We start from the raw sequence: 24,408 nt of genomic DNA on the forward strand, positions 1-24,408 counted from the left end.
CTCAGACCTAGAAAACTTGAGTTCCCTCAATGTCTATGAGAAAAAGAAATTGGACAAATATCCTAGATGTAAGATGTGGAGAAAATTATTTGTTGCTACACATTACATTCAGGACTCTTTTTCCCACAAGACCACTAGCTTGTGGTGTATATTTTCCTAAATACTCAGGATGTAAATACAGAGCCCAATCCATGCTCTTGCCATCATCTGGTAACAAATATTAGAGGCCACGCTACATTTTTTCCAGCTAATCTGAATAGTGGCTGGTACAGAAAGCAAAATCTATGGAGTGAAATGTACGAATGAGTTCTTGGAGTCCAAAAAAATATTGACAAGCCATTACAGGACTTCAGCACACAAGCTCGTGTTGGTATTGCAAAAGATAAAGCATCATTAAGAACTTGAGAAAACATGGAATAGAGAGGCTTAAAAGAAAACCTGCACCAGAAATCCTGATCAATAAAACCAAATTTATTAAAAACTTTGGCTGTTTTCAGTTTTTCAAAACTGAATGATTTAACATCCTAGTCTGTCAAGGCACACAGGATAAATAAGTGCGTAAACAACCAGCAATTTCCTTGTTTACAGATGCTATTACAGATATTCATAAAATAGATTCAAACTTTCAAAGGATTAACAGAAAACAAAATAATGACTAAATGCAGGCAATTCTGCATCTTAGAAAAGTTTCCTAGTTATCTCTACTACTTACAAAATGAAGAATATTTTAAAAAAAAGAAAATAAAAAAAAAAAGCAAGTCCTGTGCAGAAATCTATTCACAAGAAGCAGTGGAGAGAAATACTGACCAACAGATTCTCTCTGCCTTTGGATATAGATTGCACCCATGTCATTTATTTCCAGGTGATCTTTCTCAGACAAAAGTGACCTCTCATACTGATAAATTTGCAGACTTAGGCTCTAATTAGGGATCTAATGACATGAAACCTACCACAACTGCCTTAGATTTGAATATTAAATACTGAAGACAAATGTTTAAAATGCCTCAATGCTTTTTACTGTTAAAGACAACTATTAGAGGAGAAAGAATCATGCTTCAGCAATCATAATCTGAGCTATGATAAAGTCCTCAAGATCTGCTTTGCAGTTCATCCCTCTGAAAGCATGCAAGTCTGCACGCAATGCTCCTACCTTTCAACTCTTTGCTCAAATTTTGCTTAAATATTTGCAGCATGCAGTTTGTAAATATATTCATGTGCAATTCTGGCATGTTTGCCTTTTACCAGAGAACTAAAACAAGTTTTAAGAGATTAGATGGCAGAAAGAACAAGAACTGTAAGGAAAAAACTACTACTCTCCCCATTAATTTAAGAAATTAGAATCACAGAATTGCAAGTTTGCATTTTGATCACTGTCGCATGGCGTGTAAGTTCAGCTTTCTGAGAGAGACACCTAGAAGGCTGCATCTCAATTGAAGTACTGTTTTTCCAAATCAAATTGCACCTCCTCACAATCACTTTGTACTACTCCTCTTTATCTGGAGTTGTTCTGTGTGCAACTTAAAACTGCATTAATGTCAGCATTAAAAAAAAAAAAAGAAGAAACAAAAATCACCAAAGATCTAGGACTACACTGATTAAGGAACTACAATCCTCATGAAATAGTAAAGCCAATATACAGCTCTGTATCTTTATTGCATCCAAGTTCTGAATCTATGAAGGAACACTATCGGCATGACATGGTAAATCTGATTTACTTATTAGTAACATAACCTGGGCATACTCAACCAAATTCAGTATGTTTAGGTGCCAGTTTTATCAAACTGAGGAAAGGAGAAGTTTGCCACATCCTTTGAAGTGAAACACATTCATAGCAAGCTGCGGGCAGAACAAAGCAGTAATGTCTCCTACGGGATAGATCCTGCCTACAACAACTTTATTTTTATGAAAAGGGTATTCTAAATTGGTCCTGTGTGTTTTCATGACATGGTAGAAGAAATTGGTGATTCTTCCTATCAGCAGATCCCAATCCACTTGACACTACTAAATCTGGGATTGCTTATGCAGACTCCAGAACACCACTGTCACATGGAGCATCTAAAATGTAACACTTATTCCGCATGCCTCAGTATCTTACACTAGCTTCATGTGTGCATTTAGGCAGTGACATATGCATGTTGCGGTACTGCAGCCTAATCCTCAAGCACCACAACGCAGAGAAACGTATGAAGTTGCCATTAGTCTTACACCATACTATTAAAATTAATTCTCTTCCTCCTCATGACTCTACAGAAGCAGAATTTTTAAGCTGATGGAGAAGTGAAGACCCTGACAGTAGCTCACAAGTGAAGAAAAGCTTAATTCTCACTCCATTAAATCTTAACCCAGAGTCAGAAGACAAGAGGAAGAGGAAACGCTGTCTTATAAAAGGCTGAGTTGTCATCCAAATTACCTTACCAAATACTGTGTGCTTATCCACAACTAGATACACAAGGTGCAGACCATCTGATTTTAAGTGAACAGCCTACATTCACAGTTGAATTCATCAAAGGCCTGACCACAAAAGTAAAATCAAGACTTAGCCCACATGGTTTTGAAAGACAGACAACTTCCAACCACACATATGAAGAATGAAAAATCCAGAGGTGCAAAAGTAATCCTGCTACAGCCTGCAAGTACCTCCTACCTTATGACTGTCTTCAACGCACTTGCTGTCAGTGAACATTGGGGTGATTAATTAAGGCTATTCAGAGAAATTAATTATACTCAAACTCAGCAGAACTCAAGTATCATGCCTCTTCTCAATTTAGAGTGTTATCAGAGAATCATAGAATATCCTGCATTGGAAGGGAGCCACTAGGTCATTGAGTCCAGCTCCTGGCTCCACACAGGACCACCAAAAACCAGACCCGATGGCTGAGAGCGCTGTCTAAACACTCCTTGAATTCTGGCAGCTTGGTGCCGTGCCCACTGCCCTGGGGGGCCTGTCCCAGGGCCTGACCACCTCTGGGTGCAGAACCTTTCCCTAACCCCCAGCCTGACCCTCCCCTGTCCCAGCTCCATGCCGTTCCCTCGGGTCCTGTCGCTGTCCCCAGAGAGCAAAGCTCAGCACCTGCCCCTCTGCTCCCCTCGTGAGGGAGCTGCAGGCCGCCATGAGGCCTCCCCTCAGCCTGCTCTGCTCTGGGCTGAGCATACCCAGGGACCTCAGCCGCTACTCACACATTTTGCCCTCCAGTCCCTTCACCATCTTTGTGGTCCTCCTTTGGAGGCTCTCTAATACTTGTCAATCTTGTAACAGAATTGTATAAACATCAGTTTATTTTGCAAAGCGAAGTCAAAACTAATATTTTCCCAGTTGGCACATTCATAAATTAAGCAGACTTTAACAATGACATATTATTTTTCCAAAAGTCAATGTAATAATAAAATATTTGGGGAAAAAAAAAAAAAAGTAATGCTTAGGTTAAGATCTTAACTTGTAATGGGTGTAAGCTGTTATTTATATAAACATTCAGACTAACCCAGATAGTAGTCTCTTCTCTTTCAAGTTCTATTCCCTGGATGACCATTTTTAGTACAAATTCAACTCAAGTAATTAATCTTGAGGTAACAAAAGCCAATACTAATTTCAGTTTAAAGAGAATCTCAATCCACTCCAGTGCAGTGAAACGTAAAGTGGATGTCATGCTCAAGAAGTGGATGTCACACAAAACCAAGTGTGCTTTATGCTAGATCCACACTTTTTTTTTTTTAAACCCCAGCTGTGGCCCCCAGCTTCCTAGAGCAGAAGATACTGGGGCATGCCAATAAAGGCAATGCTTGCAGTGCCCCTGCACACACACACACACCTCTCACATGCAGGTCAGGAGAGGACAGCTGCCAGGGAATTCCCTGGTGGAGAAAAGGCTGATTCACTTGCCTTCAGGATCATAGTTGCTAACACTATAAAATTTAATGAGTATCACAGTTCTTGTAAGCATGCCAGGATCCAGCACTTGTGTTCCACCTCACAGCACGTTCTGTGTTCCTGCGTTGCTTCCTGACTATTCCTCCAGCTGTTGAATTAGAGAATTTTAGCCATGCTACGTTTGCAAAATATCCTCCATACCACGCACTTCTACCACCCCTTAAAAATCACAGCCTTCATAGCATCGTTTTTAAAGGGGATATCCTTGTTCTGCAGCTCTGTGGTTTGTTGTCCTTGAGTCAGTTTGGGGGGTGTCTTATCAGTGTGGATAAACACCCGATGTTTATCTGGAATGAAGAAGAAGGAGCCAAACTCGTCTCAGCAATGTCCACTGACTGGACAAAAAGCACAAACTGAAACACAGGAAATAGGAAATTCTGTCTGAACACAAGAAAAAAAAAAAACTTTTAAAAAACAAATAACAAAAAATAAACAAATAAAACCACAGCAAACCACAGCAACAAAACAACTGTGAAGGTGGTCAAACACTAGCACTGGTCACCCAGGTTGGTTGAGGAGTCTCCATCAGTGAAAATGCTCCAAAGCCAACAGGCAGGGCAAGCTGCTCTGGGTGACCCAGCTTGATGAGGTGGCTGGAGTGGATGGTCTCCCTTCCAACCCCAACTATTCTGTACTTCTGTAAAGAGCATGGCAGGAGGAAACTAGCAGGAAACTCAAGCCATCAACAGGATTACCTCCTGCATCCAGAAGCAGCCTGGGATCAGCACTCAGCTCAAGTCACTGAGGCTCTTAGTGCTCAAAACGCTCAAGAGGTTGGGATGGTTATAATCTGCCTCTCATTAAAACAAGGAAACAAAATACACACACACCTGTGAAACTCTTCCTGTAGTTATCATAAATCATTGAGTAAGGATTTTCCTGCATTTAACAAACACAGACTCCTGAAATACAGGATTAGCTGCAAAATTTATAGCGACAGAAGACAGAAGTAGGGGAAAGAGGGAAAATGGAATACTTGGCCCCCTTTTCACAGTCCACTCTGACAGTATATAGCCCAAGTATCCCGATGCCAATGCAGAAAATGGTATGAGACTGGAATGCCAGGCTGTATGCTCCAACACCTTCAGTTTTTTGCTAGGACAATTAACTTCTCTGTCCCTGTCTATGAGCAGACATTTAAGAAACATGGCAGTAAGAAGTAACCATGCCATCAGGGTAAAGGGAAGGGCATAACGGAGTGTTCTGCAGAAGCTTCCACATCTGCTGTGCACCTAGCCTTCAGAATTATTGATATGACAACTACCTGGGCACATTCCTAATGAAACACTGTGGAAAATAAACCCATGGATGGCAGCCATTGATAGAAGATGATTAGAAGACTGATGCAGACTGACACAGAACAAGCAGCAACAAAGCACAGAGGAAAAAATGGTATCACTACATGAGAAGTCAGCAACTTGACCGCAATTAAGGATGCTGGAAATGAAAGGAGCCTTTGAATAGTATCGCACCAGAGGTAGTTTGCGTTCTGTTTTCTTACCTGATCTGCTGCAATGAAATAGGTGTTTTAATTTGCTGGTAATAATCAGGATACTTTTTCTTAGAGGGCAACTGGAAAAAGGGTTCAGATATGAGCTGGCCCTGATTATTTCGGCAACTTCTAACTGTATCATAAAGCTGATAAAGAGGATTAGAAGTGTCCATGAAGGAAGTAATGCTCTCAGCTTCAGATTCTCCTTCTTCATAACGAGCAGCAGCTGCACAAAGAGAAAGCAAAAATGAGAAACTCTCAGCAGAACAAGTGAGAGTGGATTTTTTTAATGACTTTTCAAATAGGGAACTAAACCGGAACAAAATGCAGACCCTCAGTTGAGGGTGTTCAGCCGCTCTCCAGTAGTCAGATTCACAACCCAGAAAAGGACTTCACAAATGGCTACACCTCACAGCCCCAAGCTGATGGGAAAAACAAAAACAAACAACACACTATCTAAATAGCAAGTTCTCTTATCAGATGAGCCTTCAGTTCAGTCACTGGTAATACACCCTACATATAGAAGCGTGCGGAAGTATTCATAGTTAACAGGACTATTCAACCACACTACCTATAAAAACAGCTACGCCCTTATTTACCAGTCAAACCATTACTACAAATATTTCTACCAAATGCATTTGTACACTGAACCACCGTGACTCTGTCTGACTGGAGTATACTACAAGAATATGAACTGAAAAACCATGTCTAGAATTTTCAAAGGTCTTTAGTCTGTTAGGGAAAATGGCTGAAATAAAAATGAATTTTTGAATATATATCAAAAAAGAGTACTTCAGAACTTCTGTAATCCTTTAAATAATAATCCCATAATATAGTAATTGCATAATAATCCTGGCTCAAGTGAAAAAAATGGAACTTTAACAGGCAAGTCTGACACTACAGATCACCTTTAATATGCAGAAAGTGAAAGAGAAATAAACATTTTAGAATTATTATATAGCTAGCATAAAATCAATAAATACTTTATTATAAAATGTTCATAGACTTTTCCTATTGTCTGTCTGAAGCATGTATTATGCTTCAGGATTAGGATGAACAAACAAGCTACTATGATGAAGTAACATTTACTGCAGATGAAATTAGGAGAAACATTTCTGAGCAACAGAAACACAGATGGAATGAGAAGACGCTGGCAGTGGAAATATAGGATGGGAAGCAATAAATGGCCAACCCTTCTACTGCACTGTAACACAGCTGGCACCATTTGTACCTTGCAGACAGGCCTAATAATAAAATCTACATGTTTTTGTATACACAGCTATTTATTCATCCTTGTTTTCTCTTACGAATCCCGATTTAGAGGAAAGCTTGGCAGGTGACATGCTAAATAATTCAGTTAGACAAAAGACAGTTCTCTAACACTCAAGCCAAGTTTCCAGCTGGCATTTTCATTATTGCTCAATAGAGGCTGGCAATGTTTCAAATTTTCTACCCAATTTCAGTAAAGATGTATTCAAACGATGACAAAGCCAGAGGACATTCATATCAACATAGTACTATCATTTTTGCTCTGCAGTCTGACACTGCAGATCTACAGGAGTGTACCAGACAAGTTAGATGCAAGCTAAAAGGCAAGCAGACCTCAGCAGACGTGCAAACACTACAGAGACGTTCATTACTAATTCAGAGGAGATGCTTAAAATTATCAGGCGCATGTACGCCAACCAGCATCGCATAATGGCATAGCAGCTACTATGGCAGCCTGAAAAGCAGGAGCTGGGCAGAATCACTCAGGTAGAAACAAAAGACTGAAGGCAGCACGCTGTCTTCTTCCCCACACCTAACATACCGGTCTGAACGCGGAGATAAATCCTGATGGCTAAGAGACAGCTACCAAGTAAAATAAATTTCCAAAATAGATTATGCAACAAAATACTGTCTTTGCTGTTGTTTACTCAAGCAGTTCAGTTCTGACTGCTCCATCAAAAAGGAACAGAACGGGAAAAGGAGAACTTGTTTTTATGTAAGAGAAAGACAAGAAACAAGCATGCTAATATTCTGTGTCGTGGCAGACAGCAAAAAGGCAGTTCAATACCCTACACAAGAGATGTACTTCCTTTGTGTAAGAAGTAGAACACAAGACATTCCCCAGAATGAAATCTAAGTAAATAAAACAAGCACTAAAAGGAAAGTGTTTACGTAACACCAGAATACAACTACAAACATTTTCATTATAACGTGTATGTTCTTTAAAAGATGTGTGTCAACCACTATATATTCTTACATACTCAGAAAATGCTAATGTTCTACCATCAGGAAACACGTTATTTTGAGAACTGCAGAAGTTACAATTTGGATCAGAAGACAAAAATCCACATTTGGCTGTACAACCAGCCACATAATGCAAGACCGCAGATTCTTCAGCATTCAGTAGCACCAGGTCCCATAGGAACCTGCTGGCAGCACAGAGGAACAGTCAGTTATTGCCTTTTCACGCAGCTGTTACCACAACTACAGATAGCAGGTACAGCAGAAATATGCAGTAAACTATACATGTACTCTTACTCAATGCTGCAGCAGGGAAGGAACAGAGTTAGGAAAGCATATGAATGTATGTGGAAGAAACTTAGTCTTTACTCAGCAAGTAATTTGCTCTAATCAATGTCTCCCAAGGTCCCAAAGCATCTAGACAACAATGAATGCTCAAAATGTAACCGAAGCTAGATTCTAGTACAACCAAGAGCAGCACCCAGACTTGTAAAATGAAATACTTATAAACAAGTAATTTATAATGACCTTTTATGCCTGTCTTCACATATTATACTTCAGGTAGCTGCAGAAGCTGCTCATACTGAGTACCTTTGAGCTGGAAATCTTCTACAATCTCCTTTACATCATGACAGCCTCTGAAACTGTGTGGATAAACTCCATGTTGGAAACCCATTGTTAACTGCTTAGGCAACTGCTACAATTGAAGAGGCTCACAGATTTAACTCTGTGATGAATGACTTGATGATTTCAAGATGGAGAAAGTTCTCTCTATGTTCATTCATGCTGCCTCAACCTCATTTGCTTTAATGAGTGTTGGAGGAAAGAAAAGAGACATGATACTGGAACAACTAGTAAAAAGACTGTTTTGTTTAAATTAAAAACTTTTTAATCCAGAGACTGAAAACATAGGGATGTCCAAGTAGCCTGCTGGAGGGATAGAAAATCTTAAGTGTGACAGAGGTCTGCCAAATAAAATTCCTTCTTCAATGAATGCAATAAAGATAGGAGTGCTTCAACAGTATCAAAGCAAAAAGCTCAGACACATAGAAAAAGACCCCGTGAAAATGACATTAATGTCCATGGTAAAGGTGGCACCTGAAAGTGGTTAAATCACTTCAAGAATTTAAAATCACAAAGACACAAAAAGCTACGTGTTTTTACAGAATTAAAGTCTTCAAGAACAGCAGATAACAATCACACTCAGAAAAGCAACTGCTTCCCCATCTGCCAAGAAAGGGAGCCAAAACTGAAGTCTAGGCTAACCAGGAATAAAAATGCTTTTGCTTGCAGCAAGATCTAAAGTGTTTGAAAAAACAAACAAACAAACAAAAAACAAACCACCAAACCAAAAAAACAACCCACCACTCAACATATGTTGTATCCAATGGAAAATGGTAGCGAATACAATTTTATTACTGGGTATGAAATAAATGGCCCAAAATGTATATTGAAGAGATGCTTCATTTCCCATCATAACAGAAATAACATAAACAAAACATAAAATAGATATTGTATCTACAAAAACATTTCAGAAAGCTGCTCTGAGATGAAAGCAAGGAAGTTCTGCACAGAGGAATCAGTCCAGGAGGTTTCTAGAGTGTGTGGAAGATAGCTCCCTGACACAGCTGGTACAAGAGCCTTCCAGGGGAGGTGCCCCACTAGACCTGCTCTTCACTAACAGAGAAGGACTGGGCTGAGATGTGATGGTCGGGGACTGTCTTGGGCAAAGTAGAGTTCTCTGTCCTTGGTGATATCAGAAAGGTAATGAGCAAAACTGCTATCTTGAACTTCTGGAAGAAGGGACAGGCTACTTGGGGTGACTACAAAGAAGTTGCTAAGATATGCAGGGAGGAAGTTAGAAGGGCAGAAGTCCTGCTTGAACTCAGATTGGCCACTGCAGTAAAAGAGAACAAGAAGTCCTTTTACAAATATATTAACAGCAAGAGAAGAACCAAGGACAATTTCCATCCTTTACTTGATGCAGCAGGGAATGTGATCACTGAGGATAAGGAAAAGGCTGAGGTTCTCAACGCCTTCTTTACATCTGTCTTTAATAGTCGGATCAGTTATCCTCAGGGTACACCGACCTGGAAGTCCCTTGTGATTCAGGAAGAGACCTGTTCCTCCATCTGGAATGTCACAAGTCCATGGGACCAGACGGGCTCCACCCTACGGTGCTGAGGGAGCTGGCAGAGGTGACCAGCATTCCTGGTTATCTGGAGAGGTCCCAGAGCATTGGAGGCTTGCTGATGTGACTCCTATCTACAAGACAGGCCACAAGGAGGATTCAGGGTACTACAGGCCTGTCAGCCTGACCTCGGTTCCAGGGAAAGTTATGGAGCAAATCATCTTGGGTGAGATCACACGGCACATGCATGGCATCCAGGGGATCAGGCCCAGACAGCATGGGTTCATGAAAGGCAGGTTGTGCTTGTCCAACCTCATCTCTTCTCATAGAAGACCGTGTGACCAGACTGGTAGATGAGGGAAGGGTTGTTAATGTAGTCTACCTAGACTTCAGCAAAGCCTTTGACACGGTCTCCCACAGTATTCTTCTGGGGAAACTGGCTGCCCATGGCCTGGACAGGTACACCCTTCTCTGGGTAAAGAACTGGCTGGAGGGCCGTGCCCAGCGGGTTGTGGTTAATGGAGTTAAGTCCAGCTGGCGTCCTGTCACAAGTGGTCCCCCCCAGGGGTCAGTACTGGGGCCTATCTTGTTTAATATCTTTACTGATGACCTAGATGAGGGGATAGAGCGTACCTTCAGTAAGTTTGCAGATGACACCAAGCTGGGAGGAAGTGCTGATCTGCCTGAGGGACAGGTACAGACAGACCCAATGGCATAAGACAGCAAGAGAATATAAGCCAGAATGAGCAAGTGTGAGACTTCTCTCAAACAACCACAGCACTGTAAATCTCTTATGGCAAGGAACACCCAAGTATACTCGGAAATATACACGCTAAATTCAAGACACACAAGCCAGTTTGGCCTACCCCATCTTAGCAGCTGCATGTTTATAAATTCATACTTAAGGGGAAACGGGGACTGGATTTCAAAGAATTGTAAACTGAGTTTTGAAACACTACAAAATATTTTTGCGATAAAGATATTTGAAGAGATCAGGACCTGTACAGTTTTACTTATTCCAAACATTTTAATTGAAGAAAATAGACAGATAAACAGCATTTCAGTTCCTACCAGCCAAAGCTGCATCCTCATCACTTTCTGATCCATACTGCAATGCCATAGTAATTGCTGATAAACGATCCCCCTGGGCTGATCTTTTGTTGCTACAAAAAAAAGAAAAGAAAGAAAAAAGACTTCAGAAATAAAAAATAACAAAAGGTTCTCATTATCAAACCACCATCCTGAGTGTGTAAGTAAACCAATGAAACTCATGATGGTTACCTACATTATCAGGAAAACAGATGTGACTATGCCAAAAAAAAAAAAAAGGAGAGATTAGCAAAGGAAACTGTTAATGACTCATGAGTCTGCCTCCTTCTTTGGGCTGGTCTTTCAAACTGAAAAATTGGACATGCAATCAGAAAGCTAGAGCTCAAGCTGTATATATCCTGTGCTACTTTGAATGCTTAAGTATTTGAATTATTAATTGGGAAGGGTAACAAGTATAATTAATACTCCCAATTAATAATACTGTTATTTAACCCCATTTTATAGGGATTTGTCTACATAAAGAAATTTAGCACACTTTAAGCTGTATACACCTAATTCTCTCTCTCACCCAGCACTACTTGAACTTTTTCAGCATACAAAGTGCATGCACGTGAAGGATCTTCTCTCCTTTTTAAGTGACTATGGTCACACAATGACTTCTTCAGCATCATTCTCTTTCTCCCAAACCTGGGATACAGCATTTCACACCAGAAGTGGGCTCAGTCTTGCCCTGCAGGAGCAGTCAAGTCTGGGAAAAAAATGGATGTCCTGCTTAAAATGACACCAACTCCGTACAAATGTTCAACACCTGAGACCGTCTTGCTGCTGCTGAGTGTTCAGCCATGGTTTCATAAAGAATTTGTCAGGAGTAGTACTGCTTCCAGACAGTAACTCTTACACTGTAGATACAATGCTTCTGATACGTACCAAAATTCTCAACTGATGAATGAAAGAACAAGCCAGAATGCCACTAGTAAGCAAGTGTACCCAGTAAGTCTGCCATAAGTGCATCCTAAATTCAATACTTCAGGTTTACAGGCTTTATTGGTTTCCATCTTCCATCTCTTAATTATTTAGTCCTACTTATTCCTTTTCAGCCTCCAAATACTATTTTCCTAGATTTACAATTTATTTACATGCAATTTTTCACCTGCTTTGTTATGCAATGAAGCCTAGTATATTGATCTTCACATTTCTAATGAAATAATTGTACAAAGGAGTATTTAATGACAGGTGTTCAGAAACATTAAATCTAAAAATCAAACATAGAAGAGCAATTACAGCAAAGTAACTTCTTAAACCACTCTAAATAAATATGACTAAAATATACTTGAAACCAAAAGTATTGATCTATTGATCACTGAAGAGCACTCCCAACTGAAATTGAAAAATAAATAAATAAAATAAATCAGTATTTTCATGTGATGATGTCCCAGCTTTTCCTCCAAGTCCACAATTTACTTACCGATAATATTTGTTAGAAGAATTTCTCTCATCACCAACACTGCCTTTACCCTGTGAGGAAGGACCTGTCAGCTTGGAAGCAGTCAAATTTGATGGAGTCCTTAAGGTAGAAGAGACAAGCCAAGGAAAGGGGAACAAAAGAGGCCCACCTTAGACCCAAGAAAAGATGCAGCAAGAATACAGCTGTTTACAGACTTACTTTGACAGTGCAGACAAAAGGTCCAGAAACAGATTAAAAAAATAATTTATGTTTTAAAAGTAAAGTAACACTAAGATACATTTAAGGCCCCGGAATTTCAAAATTGATTTTGTTTTTATAAAAAGTCAGCAGGAGGTAACATTTAGATTGAGGATTAATAGCTATACACACAGCTCAGCCTACAATAGCAGTGAAAGCAGCCAGCAAAACGTTCCTTGGCATCCACATAAAGCTAATCATAAAGATCCATTGTGTTTTACCAATATATTACTTTGCATATTGTCAAGCAACTTTATTGTGTGACTTTATTTAAGGGAGGACAGTTAAATGCACCGACAGAGAGCAATTTAGTGTGACAAAGGATACAAAGAACTCTGTGCTAGCAGAGCGGGGTTACTTGTGACACTGAGGCAACATAGCTGCAGGACTTTGGTTAGTAGCATTATGAGGAGTTGGAGCCTGATCCACCAAAGACAAAGACAAACTGACATAAACCCAGAAGAAAAAATGTAAATTAAATGAACTTATGGGAGTGTTTTACCAAAATCAGCAATAAGTAAGAGAGACTCCCTGTTGAGACGATTAACAAGTTATAAATGATTCTGTGATGCGGATTCAGCAAAAAAACACACACAAAAAGAATGATGGTGCAATAAAAAGAGCAACCAGTGAAATGCTTCAGAACAGCAGGTGAAAGGTTTGGTTTTCACTACACTTTCCTCTCGCCCATTTTTTTGGTGTAAAACAAACAAAAACACCATCCAAAAAAAAAAAAAAAAGAAACTGCACACACACACACACAAAAGCAATTCAGTGTTATTATAGCCTATTATTATTATTATAGGCACTACAAATATTTTTTGTCAAGTTACAGAAACAAAGAAGGAGCTGTCAATTATTCTGACATTCAGATTACTTCAGGCCTCATAGATCAATTGAGAATGTAAGAACATCTAGAATAAAGGAGCTGAGAAGTATCACAGAATCATCTAGGTTGGGAGAGACCTCCAAGAAGTAGAAATGGGTTGGCAGTGTAAGAGAGGAATTCAACTAACAAATATCAGTGTGATTTATCTGTCTTCCCTTTTTGTGCAAATAGCTTTATTTTGAAGAAAAACAGCTAGGTCTCCAAATTATATACAACTTGGGACATCCTGAGCTTCATCAATGCAGTAAGGAAAAATAAGAGCCATCATCTATATAGAAAACCTCTGGGCCTCTATGAATTCAATCAAATACATTATGTACATTACATGTTTGTAGAATCAAGATCTTCTGGCACCACACATACTTTTAAGAGAAATTGTTAGAATATACATCAAGAACTACTCCTTAACAAAGTTTCTGTTTTTATATTGTCCTTTTTGGCAGCAATGGCTCTGACAATGATTCACCTAAACATGGGAAGCACGCTAACACTGAGAATGAGCCAGGAAAACCATTATATATGTTGAGCATCTCAAAGCACCAAACAGTAACAATCAAGCAAGTAACTTTCATTTCTTTCACACATGAAAGTATTAAAAGCACTGCTGAGGACTAACACTATCTAAACATTTTCCTGGAGAAAAAAGAAAACAAAAACAACCGCAAAAAAAGCAACAGAATAAAACCTGCCTTTCAGTAAAAGAAGAGCGTGCTAGAGTTCTCAATTATACCATACAAACCTTCACAGGACACGCAACAAGATTTATTTTTTAGTATTGAGTGCTACTAAAGAGCTCAAATACATACAGAGCCTGTCCTAGAAAGAATTTCCTAACTCCTTGGAGGACTTGCAAGGCATTGATTATTTCCTAGATATACGATGCAGCTCATACTGGAAAATAATATTTAAACTTCCTTTTGACTGGTACTCAGAAGTAAAAATCTATACAAGAATAAATCCAATTGTATTTCAGATAAGAAACATCTATAATGACTGTATCACTTCTCTGTACACCATGAATTTTCACAGGAAGCACCATTTCCCAAATACAATCTTTCTGTGAAATAAATACAACTATCACCAGTGTTTTATACCTGCCTGTTCAAGACCCAAACTCTACTCCTCTGATTTGTAAGTCCAGATCTTCAGTGTCTGGTGCCTCTTTCATAGACAGAAACAGATTTTCAAATAAGAGTCTATATAATATGGACTTTGTTCTACGTATCTATTGCCTGTGGCCTTGTTGCTGTGTTTCTGCCCCTACCTAATTGTAAGCTCTTGTGTTTCAAGCCCTAGCAAGGTTCAGCAATACTCATCATTTCTTGTACATCAAAACAAAACAAAGAAACTGTTTCCTCACTGTTCCTTTTCCGTTACTAACTTACAAACACATATGGTGGAAGTTGGTCATTGCTTAAAAGAGACAATTACACTTCTTTTTTTGACAATCAAGAATACCGCAGAAATATTTCACCACAGAAGTATTTCCGTAAAAAGTTTCTATTTGAAAGCCATTCTGTGGTTTATAACTTTTAAAATAACAATAAAATGAGTTTTCAAGCAATCATTTCCCCGTTTATTTGCCACAGCAAAATTAAGGGAATATCTACAGAAGTTTTCATGAGTTTATAAAGAGAACTCTATTTCCAGTACCTGATTCGGAGACTTGACTTGGCCAACTCACTGTGTTCAATTTCAGCTTTTTTCATATTAAATATTTTTTTAATTGCATTTGCATCCTGTCAATTAAAAGAATTTTTTTGTTTAAAGTTGAAAACAAAGAACGTTATTTTCAGCTAGAGTAATTCAAATCAAAACAAAAATTAGGTTTTTTTTATACATTTAGATACAAAACAATTTAACTACCTGAGATTGTAGGTGTAATTTGGTCATAAAAATACAGATCAAGGAAAGAGGATCTTCATGAACTATGCAAAGAAGGCATTATTCTGCTTTTTAAGCTTATGATGAAAACCACAAACAGTTCTTGAGATCCGTGAAGAGATAATAGCTGACTACTGCTAACATTTTAACCTGTACTTTCAGCCATTTCAACGTCAATCACAAAAGTAACGGGATACTCCACTTCTCCAAAGAAGTCATGTAACTCATGTCCTGAGATAAAATTTAATTGGAAAAAACTCATATATATGTCAAGAAAAAAATATTGCTTATATCCCAATTATACCAAGGGGAATATAACTAAGGAAAAAACAGCAATAGATGTTTTTGTTTGTTTGCTTGTTTTTTAAATGGAAACAGTTTTCAGAGCCTTATACTAAAAATATGTTCAATGAACAATGAGCACAGAAAACAGTAAGGAAAATCTGAACTTCAATTTAACTATTAACAGCTGAAACTAACCTTGAACACTTGTGATCCAGGCTCATTGTAGGTTTTGGCATTCTTTGCAAGAAGATCTATATCCTTGGCCATTGCATGAATGCTTTTGTAAGTCCCATTCTACACAAGAAAAAGCAGCATTGCTTATTGACAATCTTCAGACAGCATGAGAATGAAGTCAAAAGCAAAGGGAATTCATAATAAAGAGAACATTTACAGAATAAAGAGAACATGTTTATAAAAAACAGGAAAGTACTTTGAAAAAACTGAAGTGCTAAGTCCCTCTTGATCATACGAACACTAAGTAAAAGATGGAAAAAAAATACTTAATACAGTAGATTATCTTAATTTTGAAGGGTTCTGACAACATGTTATTTCACCTTTATTCTCTAGTTCAATTAGCCTTTGTGTTATTCTTTACTATTACACAAAATGCTAGAATTACAGAACAGTATTTCAAATTGCTGGAAAAGCAAGATGAAAAATGCATCAGTACAAAACATCTATTTACAGCACTAGAACAGAAGGAGGTGATGACAATGCATGACCACGCTTTGATACATTGATGTTTTACGTTAACAGTACTTGCCAAGGAATTACTTTAGACCATTAAACATCAAGGAACCCAGGATATTCAAGCTCAATGCCAGCACGCTATGGTTTACAATGCTAGACCTTCAGCACAGCTATTTCTGCAGCATTAAGCCAGGAGAGAACATTGAATCCGTAGAGCATTTCTATTTTTCAGTAGCAGGGAAAAATGCACTGCTTTTCCTATCCACTTTAACTCCAGCGTTTATCACTTTTAGTTCAGACTTAAAAGGAAGCATTCTATGATATATTAATAAGCTTACTGTACCTGTATCCTTTGTGCGATAGTTTTGAGATCTATGGGCTCTTTTATTATTGCATAATAATCTGGATATTGCTGGAAAACAAAACAAAAAAATATATATTATTACAAACAGTTGTGAACCATTCCATGAGCTATTAGCAAAAATTAAATGCAGGTGAGAACAGCATAAGCTTCATAAATGTAGCAGCAGGCATCAATTTGGAGAGTCAGATCTAAGGTAGATATCTGCAATTACTTTACATCAGTTTATTGATGAAATGAAACAGTTCTGACTGCAAGCAAAACACATGGTAATGGTCTTCAAATTATTTGTTCTGCTGGTTAAACCTGTTATGCCACACACTGGATGAGAACAGTGAATTTAGATTCAAAAAGATTAAAAACCTCAACCAAAAAAGAACAGTTAAGTAAACTGGCAGAACAGGACAAACCCCCATCTGCAATGACAGGGCTGGGAATGAGTGGGCAAGAGCAAAGAAGCTCTAAAAACAGCTGGAGTCTGCCACTAACGAGACAGTAATGAAGAACCGCATCCCCAGACTTTGCATAATGGTGCATAGGATCATTTATATAAATTTCCATGTTTCAAACTTAGAATGAAATCATTATTATTAAAATACCCACCACTTTAGAAGGAAGTTTCTGAAACAGTTCACTTATGAGGCGTCCTGATGGGTTTGTGGCCACAGCTACAGCTTCAAGAAGCTGTTCAAGAATCTCCTTCAGGTAACCCGGAGAAGACTAATAGGAGAAATTAAATCACAAGCAGTTTCAGTAACAGCCAAAGTAGTGTTTCAATCTGCACTGAAATATATGAATTTATTTTTCAAATACAAAAAAAAAAAAAAAAACAAAAAAACACTATAAAAAATGTATGCAACTTTGAAAAACAATATTGTTTATGCATTTAGGTGAAACACAAGAAAACTTTAATTTCGCGTTTATACTACAGACTACCAGATATATATTACATGCTGTTAGGACAGACTCGATAGCCAACAGTAGCAAAAACATGCATCCCAACAACAGAAAAACCAGACAAACCCAAACTTCCTATGGTCATATCTGGCTTATAAAACACTCCAGGAACAGCTGCACTAACTGAATGGGACCCACACTGGAGAACTGTATCATTAGACATAAAGCTTGCTTGCGTCAAACCTCAATGTTGGTATGATATCAAGCACACATCATATTAATTTCACCTGAACCAGAACCATGTTTTATCCATATCAGAAAGCATCAGTGTTTGTTTTTTTTTGCTAGACAGAAATGTAACATACACACGATGCTGTTAAGTAACTAACAGGTAACTACTAAACTTGTGTAAAAAATATCTTTTGGAGCGTAATTTAACCATGAAGGGATTGAATGCCTTTCCAAACACAGAGGCCAAGCTCCTTCTCAGGATCAGCTGACATACAGAGCCATGACTTCCTCCAGCTGCAGCTGTCATGACCTCACTTACTAGTTCTGTGCCTTGATGGTCATGTCCTTCCTCATCTTCATCCTCCTCATCAGCGTCCCCTTTTTGAACAAATTCATTTTTTGTGCGCAAATACAACTCCCATAATTTGCAGGCAGCTTTATATTCAGGAGAATCAGGCTGCAAAACAAGCAAATTAACAAATATAAACATTCTTTAAATTCAAAGTTTTCCTATTTGAAGGAAATTTATACATTCTTAGTTAAAATGTATTAAGTGAATTAAATAATAGAAAAACCTCAGAAATACTTGCATGAGTGGTTCTTTAACAGAGTTATTAAGAACGGTAATAAGCACTAGAAAATGTAGGGTCTACCACCCCAAAGTATTTAAACCTTTGCAAAAACTAAGCAATAAAACTATTCGAGTAGAGGCTTAGACAAGCACATTATATGAATCTTGAGAGATCACTAGGTTTTGTTGCAGCACATCAGTACTGATATTTAAAACATACTAACTAACAGTATTTGCAGAAATGTTCAGAGGGTGGTGAGGCACTAGCACAAGCTGCCCAGAGATGTTGTGGATGCCCCAACCTTGGAGGTGTTCAAGACCAGGTTTGACAAGGCCCTGGGCAACCTGATCTAGTGGGTGGTGTCCCTGCCTATGGCAGGGGGTTGGAATTAGATGATCTTTAAGGTCCCCTTCAACCCAAGCCATTCTAGGACATGATACTATGAAATGTGACTTAAGCCAATATTGCTGCCATTATATGGCACTTGAAAATTCATTTCTACCAAAGAAGAATGCCAATGGATGTGCAAATACCTCTGTAAGCACTGCAATGATTTGCACTGTTCCATAATTTGGTATTAACTGTGAAATGCCCAAGAACTTGACAACATGCTACCACCAACATTTGGACCAACATGTATAAATGCTATCATTTGGACCACCACCAAAGCCACAGATATGTTAAAGACATCATTAGCAGCAAAGTTTTAGATTTGGTATATCATCTCAGTCACTACATACAATTTCACTATTTTATGTAATTAACACAGCTTCCACTAAATGAGATTATTCCAGTTTTTCTCCCCTTCCTTACGGCAACTGTGATACAACCCATAAACAACATCTGAATTAAAATACATACCAAGTTTGGAGGAACTGACAAGGAGGCTGTAGCCTTGGTGAAACACAACATTACATATACTCACCATCTGTCACCACTGACCGCAGTAATCAATGTGTCTTTTTTCATTTTAGTAAGTGCCCAATGGAAGAGACAGATTCAATAACCTCTCTGTACGCTCACTGTTATTTATAAACCCTTCCTTTTGGGAAAAAAAAAATCTATTTCAAAAGGTCACACAGAATATCTTGTAAAATGTGAAGGCTTTTATAGAACAGTATTTTTCTCTGTTTTTGCTTTTTTGTTTTGGAAAAGAATATAAAGACTCTAACCATGCTATTGTATAATAACCCACAGAAAAATCACTATAGCAAGATATCTCACAAAGACAGAGTCAATGTAATGGAAAAATATGCAAACAAGGACAGTAAGTGCATGTTGCTTTCCTACCAAAAATAAAGGCAAAACAAAGATTTTTGCAAAACCAAATGAGAAGCTGAATATATCTCTATCACTTTTATAACCCCTGAATTCGAGCCTTATATATATTTTCCTTACCTTATAGTAAGCTTTTGCATTGTTAAAGAGAAGCTGAAAATCAGCAGTCAGAACATTCACATCATCATACTCCTCCATCTTTAGCTTTTGTTGGATTTTCATTAAATCAATGGGCTGAGAAACCACTTCATAATAATCTGGTTGATTTCTGTTGCAATGACAAAAATAGGCATTATATTCTAAGCAGTAAAATCAAAACCACAGCACTGAAGTTTATACATATCTATGACTAAATGAAACAAAGACTAAAAGATCCAGCTAAAAGATCCAGTGTTCTATTAGCAAACTTATTCGTCACAAGAAATACCTAAAACAAATGCAATTAAAAAGAATGAACCCTTTTTTGACCAAAACCATGCACCAACATCAGGATGTCCCAATGAGTAACTGGACTCAAATACTCAGATCAAACACTGTTGTGACACTGTGGCAAACATAGCTTTAATTTCTTCTCAGCCATTAATGGTGACATATTCCTCAATATCTGTTTGCTCCCTGGTTAAATCTCAGGTTCAACGCTTAACAAGAACAAGGGTCTTACCTTCGTTTTGGTGCCCTAATGAAAAGCTCACAAAGGAGCCTGCCCTGTTCATCTTTGTAATCTCTGATGGTGTTGTAGAGTTCATGGCATACAGCAATCTAAAATGCAAGAACAATAAGGTAATTTTAGAAAGAGGAAGACTTTAAAGAGGAAACTAATTGAGGCCTGCTTACAATGTGAAGTGAAGCTGCCCACGTATATCGTGCTCTAAAGCAGAAGAACTTAGTGTATCACATGCATTACTATAATACCTGGCAAGCATGCCAGGTACTGCAGGAGCTTTTCAGGGAGTTTTCTTGTTTGGTTTTGTTTTTTTTTTTTAATATGGGGATATTTCTTTCAGTGCCAGTTCTAGGTGAAGCACCCAAAACATAGATTAATTCAGCACAACTCTCTGCAAGTTAGAGAGACAGAACTATGACAGGGGTTCTTCTGCCCTGCAATTAATTAAAATTAGATTGCTACCTCAAATGCAGAACACACACATTGTATGTTTCAGCAATCTCTACCTGTGCCATTCCCTACCTCTCTTTCTCTACGCTTGCTATTCAGACCCAGCTCTCAATTGCTGCACCTTATTACTTCAGCTCTGTCTCCAGTCTCTTTCCATCTACTAAAATCAACAGCTAAAAAAAAAAGAAAAGCAGCAAAAGGAAAATGGGAATGGAAAAAATGAAAATGGGCAGCTAAGAACAAGCCAAAGCTGAATAGATCCTAAACAAAGCTTAGCCAGGGCAGCAAGCTTCAGGGCACAATGAATTCAGCTAAATGTGACCATCACATGTGCAGCAAGCTTGAAATGCTCTGGCTGCACTCGCCCCGCTAAGCATACGCTGTGAAGAGCACAGCCTACTTTGCAATCCAGCACTTCCCTGATGGGAATCCAGCATCCCCAGGAGAAAGAATTTGTGCAAAACAAGGTACTAACAGGATCTACAGTTGGGAGATTGGAGAGCCTCCTCCTCTTTCTGCTGGGGCCTGGTATGTTTGTGGAGTGGTGGCCATCATCAAAGTCTCCTCCACTGACGCTGCTGGACGGCGAGGTTGCTCTTCGCCTCTTGGAACCCATGGAATCCAACTTCTTCTATAATGAAGAGAAACGTTCTTAAACTCATGACATTGCACCCAAACCCTCCAATGAGAGCTAGCTATTAAGCTAACTATGTCTTATGATGGGTCATACGTGTTTCTCATATACCACAACTCAATTAAGCCATATCTAAACACCAGACTCCTCCTTGAAAATCGGCAGGAGTAAAGGGAGATCCAAAACAGCCCTGCAGTTTTAAGTCACTGACAGCAGCAGTCGGATAGCCCAGGGCTCACAGTGATGAAGCTGTATTTAGCAGCTCTTACGAGGATATGAGGACAGGAGGATACGTTCTGGAACCATTTACATTTCAATTCCTCATCTCATGCACAATTACTGAACGAGAACTACTGTTTTAAAGGAAAAAGCTGTACAGAGACAAGTGCTCAGCTTGGGTGGAAAAGCACTTCATCCCACCTTAAATCATAAAAACAAAACAAAATAAGAAGACCACAATGAAGACAACAGATGACAAACTAACATACAAACTGCTACTGAATACCTTGTCTTAGATTCACGCGAAAAAAAGGTCTGGACTGTCGTATGACCTACCGCTCCCACTTCACGTGCAGGACAAGTGGCTCAATCATCAAGAAGTGGAAAAATCCCCCTTCTTTTTGGGTCACATTTTCTAATTTACCAACACAAACAGTGGCAAATGAATAGCCACTGTCCAACAACGATGGTCATTTACAGAACAAGCTGTTGTCTCCTTCCCAATTTCTAGTGACAGCATCATAAAAATATCTTTTTTGTAGCTGTCTGAGATGCTGAGGACAGATTCACCTGTCCCAGCTTATTCCTGTTTTCCAACCAAATCAAGGGATTTTATTCTAGCAAGCACTCAGCTGATCTTACAAGGTATGGCAGCACAACACAACTGCATTACAGCATTTATGTTAGAGACAGAATTAATTTTGAGCACACAAATGAGATGAATACAAATGAGGCAGGAATAATTAACGGTTAGGATAAGGAAAAGCAAAAGCCTAATGCAGAGGAATGGAGAGAATGGTGCACATACAATCAATAATTTACCAGATTTACCAGAGTACAACCAGCACCTCGAAAAGCCAGCCTCCTCATAGTGTCTGATGGCCAAGTACAGATACTGGGAGAAGGTAACACGCTAAGAGTATCAAATCAGCAATGGTGTTAGTACAGTCAAAACTGAAAGACAAGAACAAGGAAGGAGAGAGAGAGAAGAACGTTGAGAGTAGACAGATAATTAAAGTCAGAGAACAAATTGAGTAATTCAAAATGCAGAGAAAAAGCAAGAAGCGGCAGGTAATTTCTTTTTTAGCTTAGCAGAAACTCTACAAAGTAATTTTGTAGACAGAACGCTAGGCATTTCTGTAACTTTTGCAGAAAAAAACACATTTCTCTAACGTTTCCAAATACATAATTTAGAATCATGGCCACTTGTAAGGGAATGATTCATCAGGAAGAGCAGGGAGTAAGCAGAAATGATATCTGACCTGAGAGTAAAAACTAGAAAGCAGTAACACTTGCAAACATGGAGCAGTGCAGTGATAAAAACAATACAAGAAGTTTAAGGGTCAAAACACACACATTAGCCTCTCTAGTGGTGATGTACCTGTGCAAGTCTTCAAAGTGAAGACTTTTGTCCTCACACGCAAGAAACATTAAGTGACTAGCCATGCAGTTTCATTAAAGATATATCTATTTCAAGTTAGAAGCAGTCAAGTCTGAATTTTTCCCATAAATTCCACATATGACATACAGAACCACTTTATGGCAAAATGATTGCTTTCATCTAGTTCATACAACTACACAAAAATCAGCCCCAAGGGGAAATTGGTTCCTCATTCAGAAATCGAGATGTTTTCAGACCACGCGCACGCAGAGCAGCTCCGCACTCCACGAGCGGGAGATTCAAGAACCGGACAGCAGCCCTCTAACTTTTATCTGAGAGGAGCAGCATCAAACGGCCCACACCAGAAAACACAAGTCCCAACTGGTGAAAGAAAGCCAGGAGACACCACGGGAATCACTAATTCAATTTTCTGCAACACAACTGCTGGCTCCCAGGTCCCTCCGTGGTCGCACCAAGAACGCCCACTGCCACCAACCCGCTACCTCCTGCGCCACAGCGGCTCAGGGTCCTCCTGCTCACACCACCCCAAAAATGGCCCACCACATAGACTCGGTCTCTTTTCTCAGGTAACAAGCGGCAGGGCACGGGGAAAGGGTCTCAAATTGCACCAGAGGATGCTTAGATTGAGTGGGAGGAAGAATTTATTAATGGAGAGGGCGGTCAAGGGCTGGAAGGGGCTGCCCTGGGCGGCTGTGAGTCCTGCCCCGTGGGCATTCAGGTGGCGCTCAGGGACGTGGCTCAGTGACAGGACCCGGCAGGGCAGGCTGGTGGTTGGACCTAGCGATCTCGAAGGTCTTCTCCAACCTAGACGGCTCTGGGATCTCTGTAAGGAATTCTGAGGATAGCACTACTACATATTTACACCGACACACGCACAACAGGTGGGAGGCTGCCTCTCTGAGAAGCCAAAGCCGTACCAGCCCGGCTGCCGCGGGGATTACCCGGGCTGACCTCGTTAAACGAGCAGTTCTCACACACATTTGCGATAACGCCTTCAAAACGAGCCCACGTTTCGCTCCCTACCTTCCGAGGAGCGCGTTCTGCCCTGGCGGGGCTCGCCGCGGCCGGACCCCGGGGCCGGGACAGGGAGCGGGGCCCTCGGGAAGGACCGACCCGTTCCGGGCCCCGAGCTGCTGGGCCGGGACCAGGGCTCGAAAGGGCCCTCCCGAGGCGTCACCGACAACGGCACACGCCGGGACAGCGAGGCCCGCCGGGCCACTCCGTGACAGGCTCTCGGTGCCCAGGGCCCGGCCGTGCGGCGGCCACACAAAGGGAGGCGGCGGCCTCCCGGCTTCCCTCCGCCGCCCCGCCCCGCCCGGCGAGGCCTGGCCTCACCGCCCGCTCGCTCCTCACCCGCCGGTCTCCGCCCGCCGCGGCCGCGCTCCCGCTCCCCCTCCTCCGCCGCCGCCGCCGCCGCCCCGTC

The 24,408-nt window shown here is 39.9% G+C and overlaps 2 protein-coding genes across 21 annotated transcripts in view; one reads left to right on the forward strand and one right to left on the reverse strand.

The window, feature by feature from the left end:
- The window catches only part of PBRM1 (polybromo 1), a 60,171-nt gene extending 35,780 nt beyond the window's left edge, over positions 1 to 24,391 (reverse strand). For 2 of the 20 annotated variants that reach the window (XM_035337274.1, XM_035337288.1), the window contains exons 1-12: positions 22,406 to 22,453; positions 21,206 to 21,361; positions 20,278 to 20,375; positions 19,737 to 19,884; positions 18,086 to 18,223; positions 17,242 to 17,358; positions 16,621 to 16,689; positions 15,783 to 15,881; positions 15,072 to 15,157; positions 12,293 to 12,391; positions 10,849 to 10,940; positions 5,427 to 5,643 (exon numbers count right to left, since the gene is read on the reverse strand). In XM_035337274.1, coding sequence (XP_035193165.1) covers positions 5,427 to 5,643; positions 10,849 to 10,940; positions 12,293 to 12,391; positions 15,072 to 15,157; positions 15,783 to 15,881; positions 16,621 to 16,689; positions 17,242 to 17,358; positions 18,086 to 18,223; positions 19,737 to 19,884; positions 20,278 to 20,375; positions 21,206 to 21,361; positions 22,406 to 22,453 — 1,367 coding nt within the window. Of the gene's footprint in view, positions 1 to 5,426; positions 5,644 to 10,848; positions 10,941 to 12,292; positions 12,392 to 15,071; positions 15,158 to 15,782; positions 15,882 to 16,620; positions 16,690 to 17,241; positions 17,359 to 18,085; positions 18,224 to 19,736; positions 19,885 to 20,277; positions 20,376 to 21,205; positions 21,362 to 22,405; positions 22,538 to 24,323 lie in introns of those variants that run through there. The other 18 variants (XM_035337291.1, XM_035337277.1, XM_035337276.1 and 15 more) reach the window with 18 other exon arrangements.
- Positions 21,523 to 24,408, forward strand: part of SPCS1 (signal peptidase complex subunit 1) — a 20,822-nt gene continuing 17,936 nt past the window's right edge. Inside the window, exons 1-2 of the mRNA XM_035337307.1 lie at positions 21,523 to 21,555; positions 22,932 to 22,940. The gene's annotated coding sequence lies outside the window, so the exon portion shown is untranslated. The remainder of the gene's footprint in view (positions 21,556 to 22,931; positions 22,941 to 24,408) is intronic.

The sequence above is a fragment of the Oxyura jamaicensis genome, chromosome 12 (assembly GCF_011077185.1).
Source record: "Oxyura jamaicensis isolate SHBP4307 breed ruddy duck chromosome 12, BPBGC_Ojam_1.0, whole genome shotgun sequence".
Taxonomy (NCBI): Eukaryota; Metazoa; Chordata; class Aves; order Anseriformes; family Anatidae; genus Oxyura; species Oxyura jamaicensis.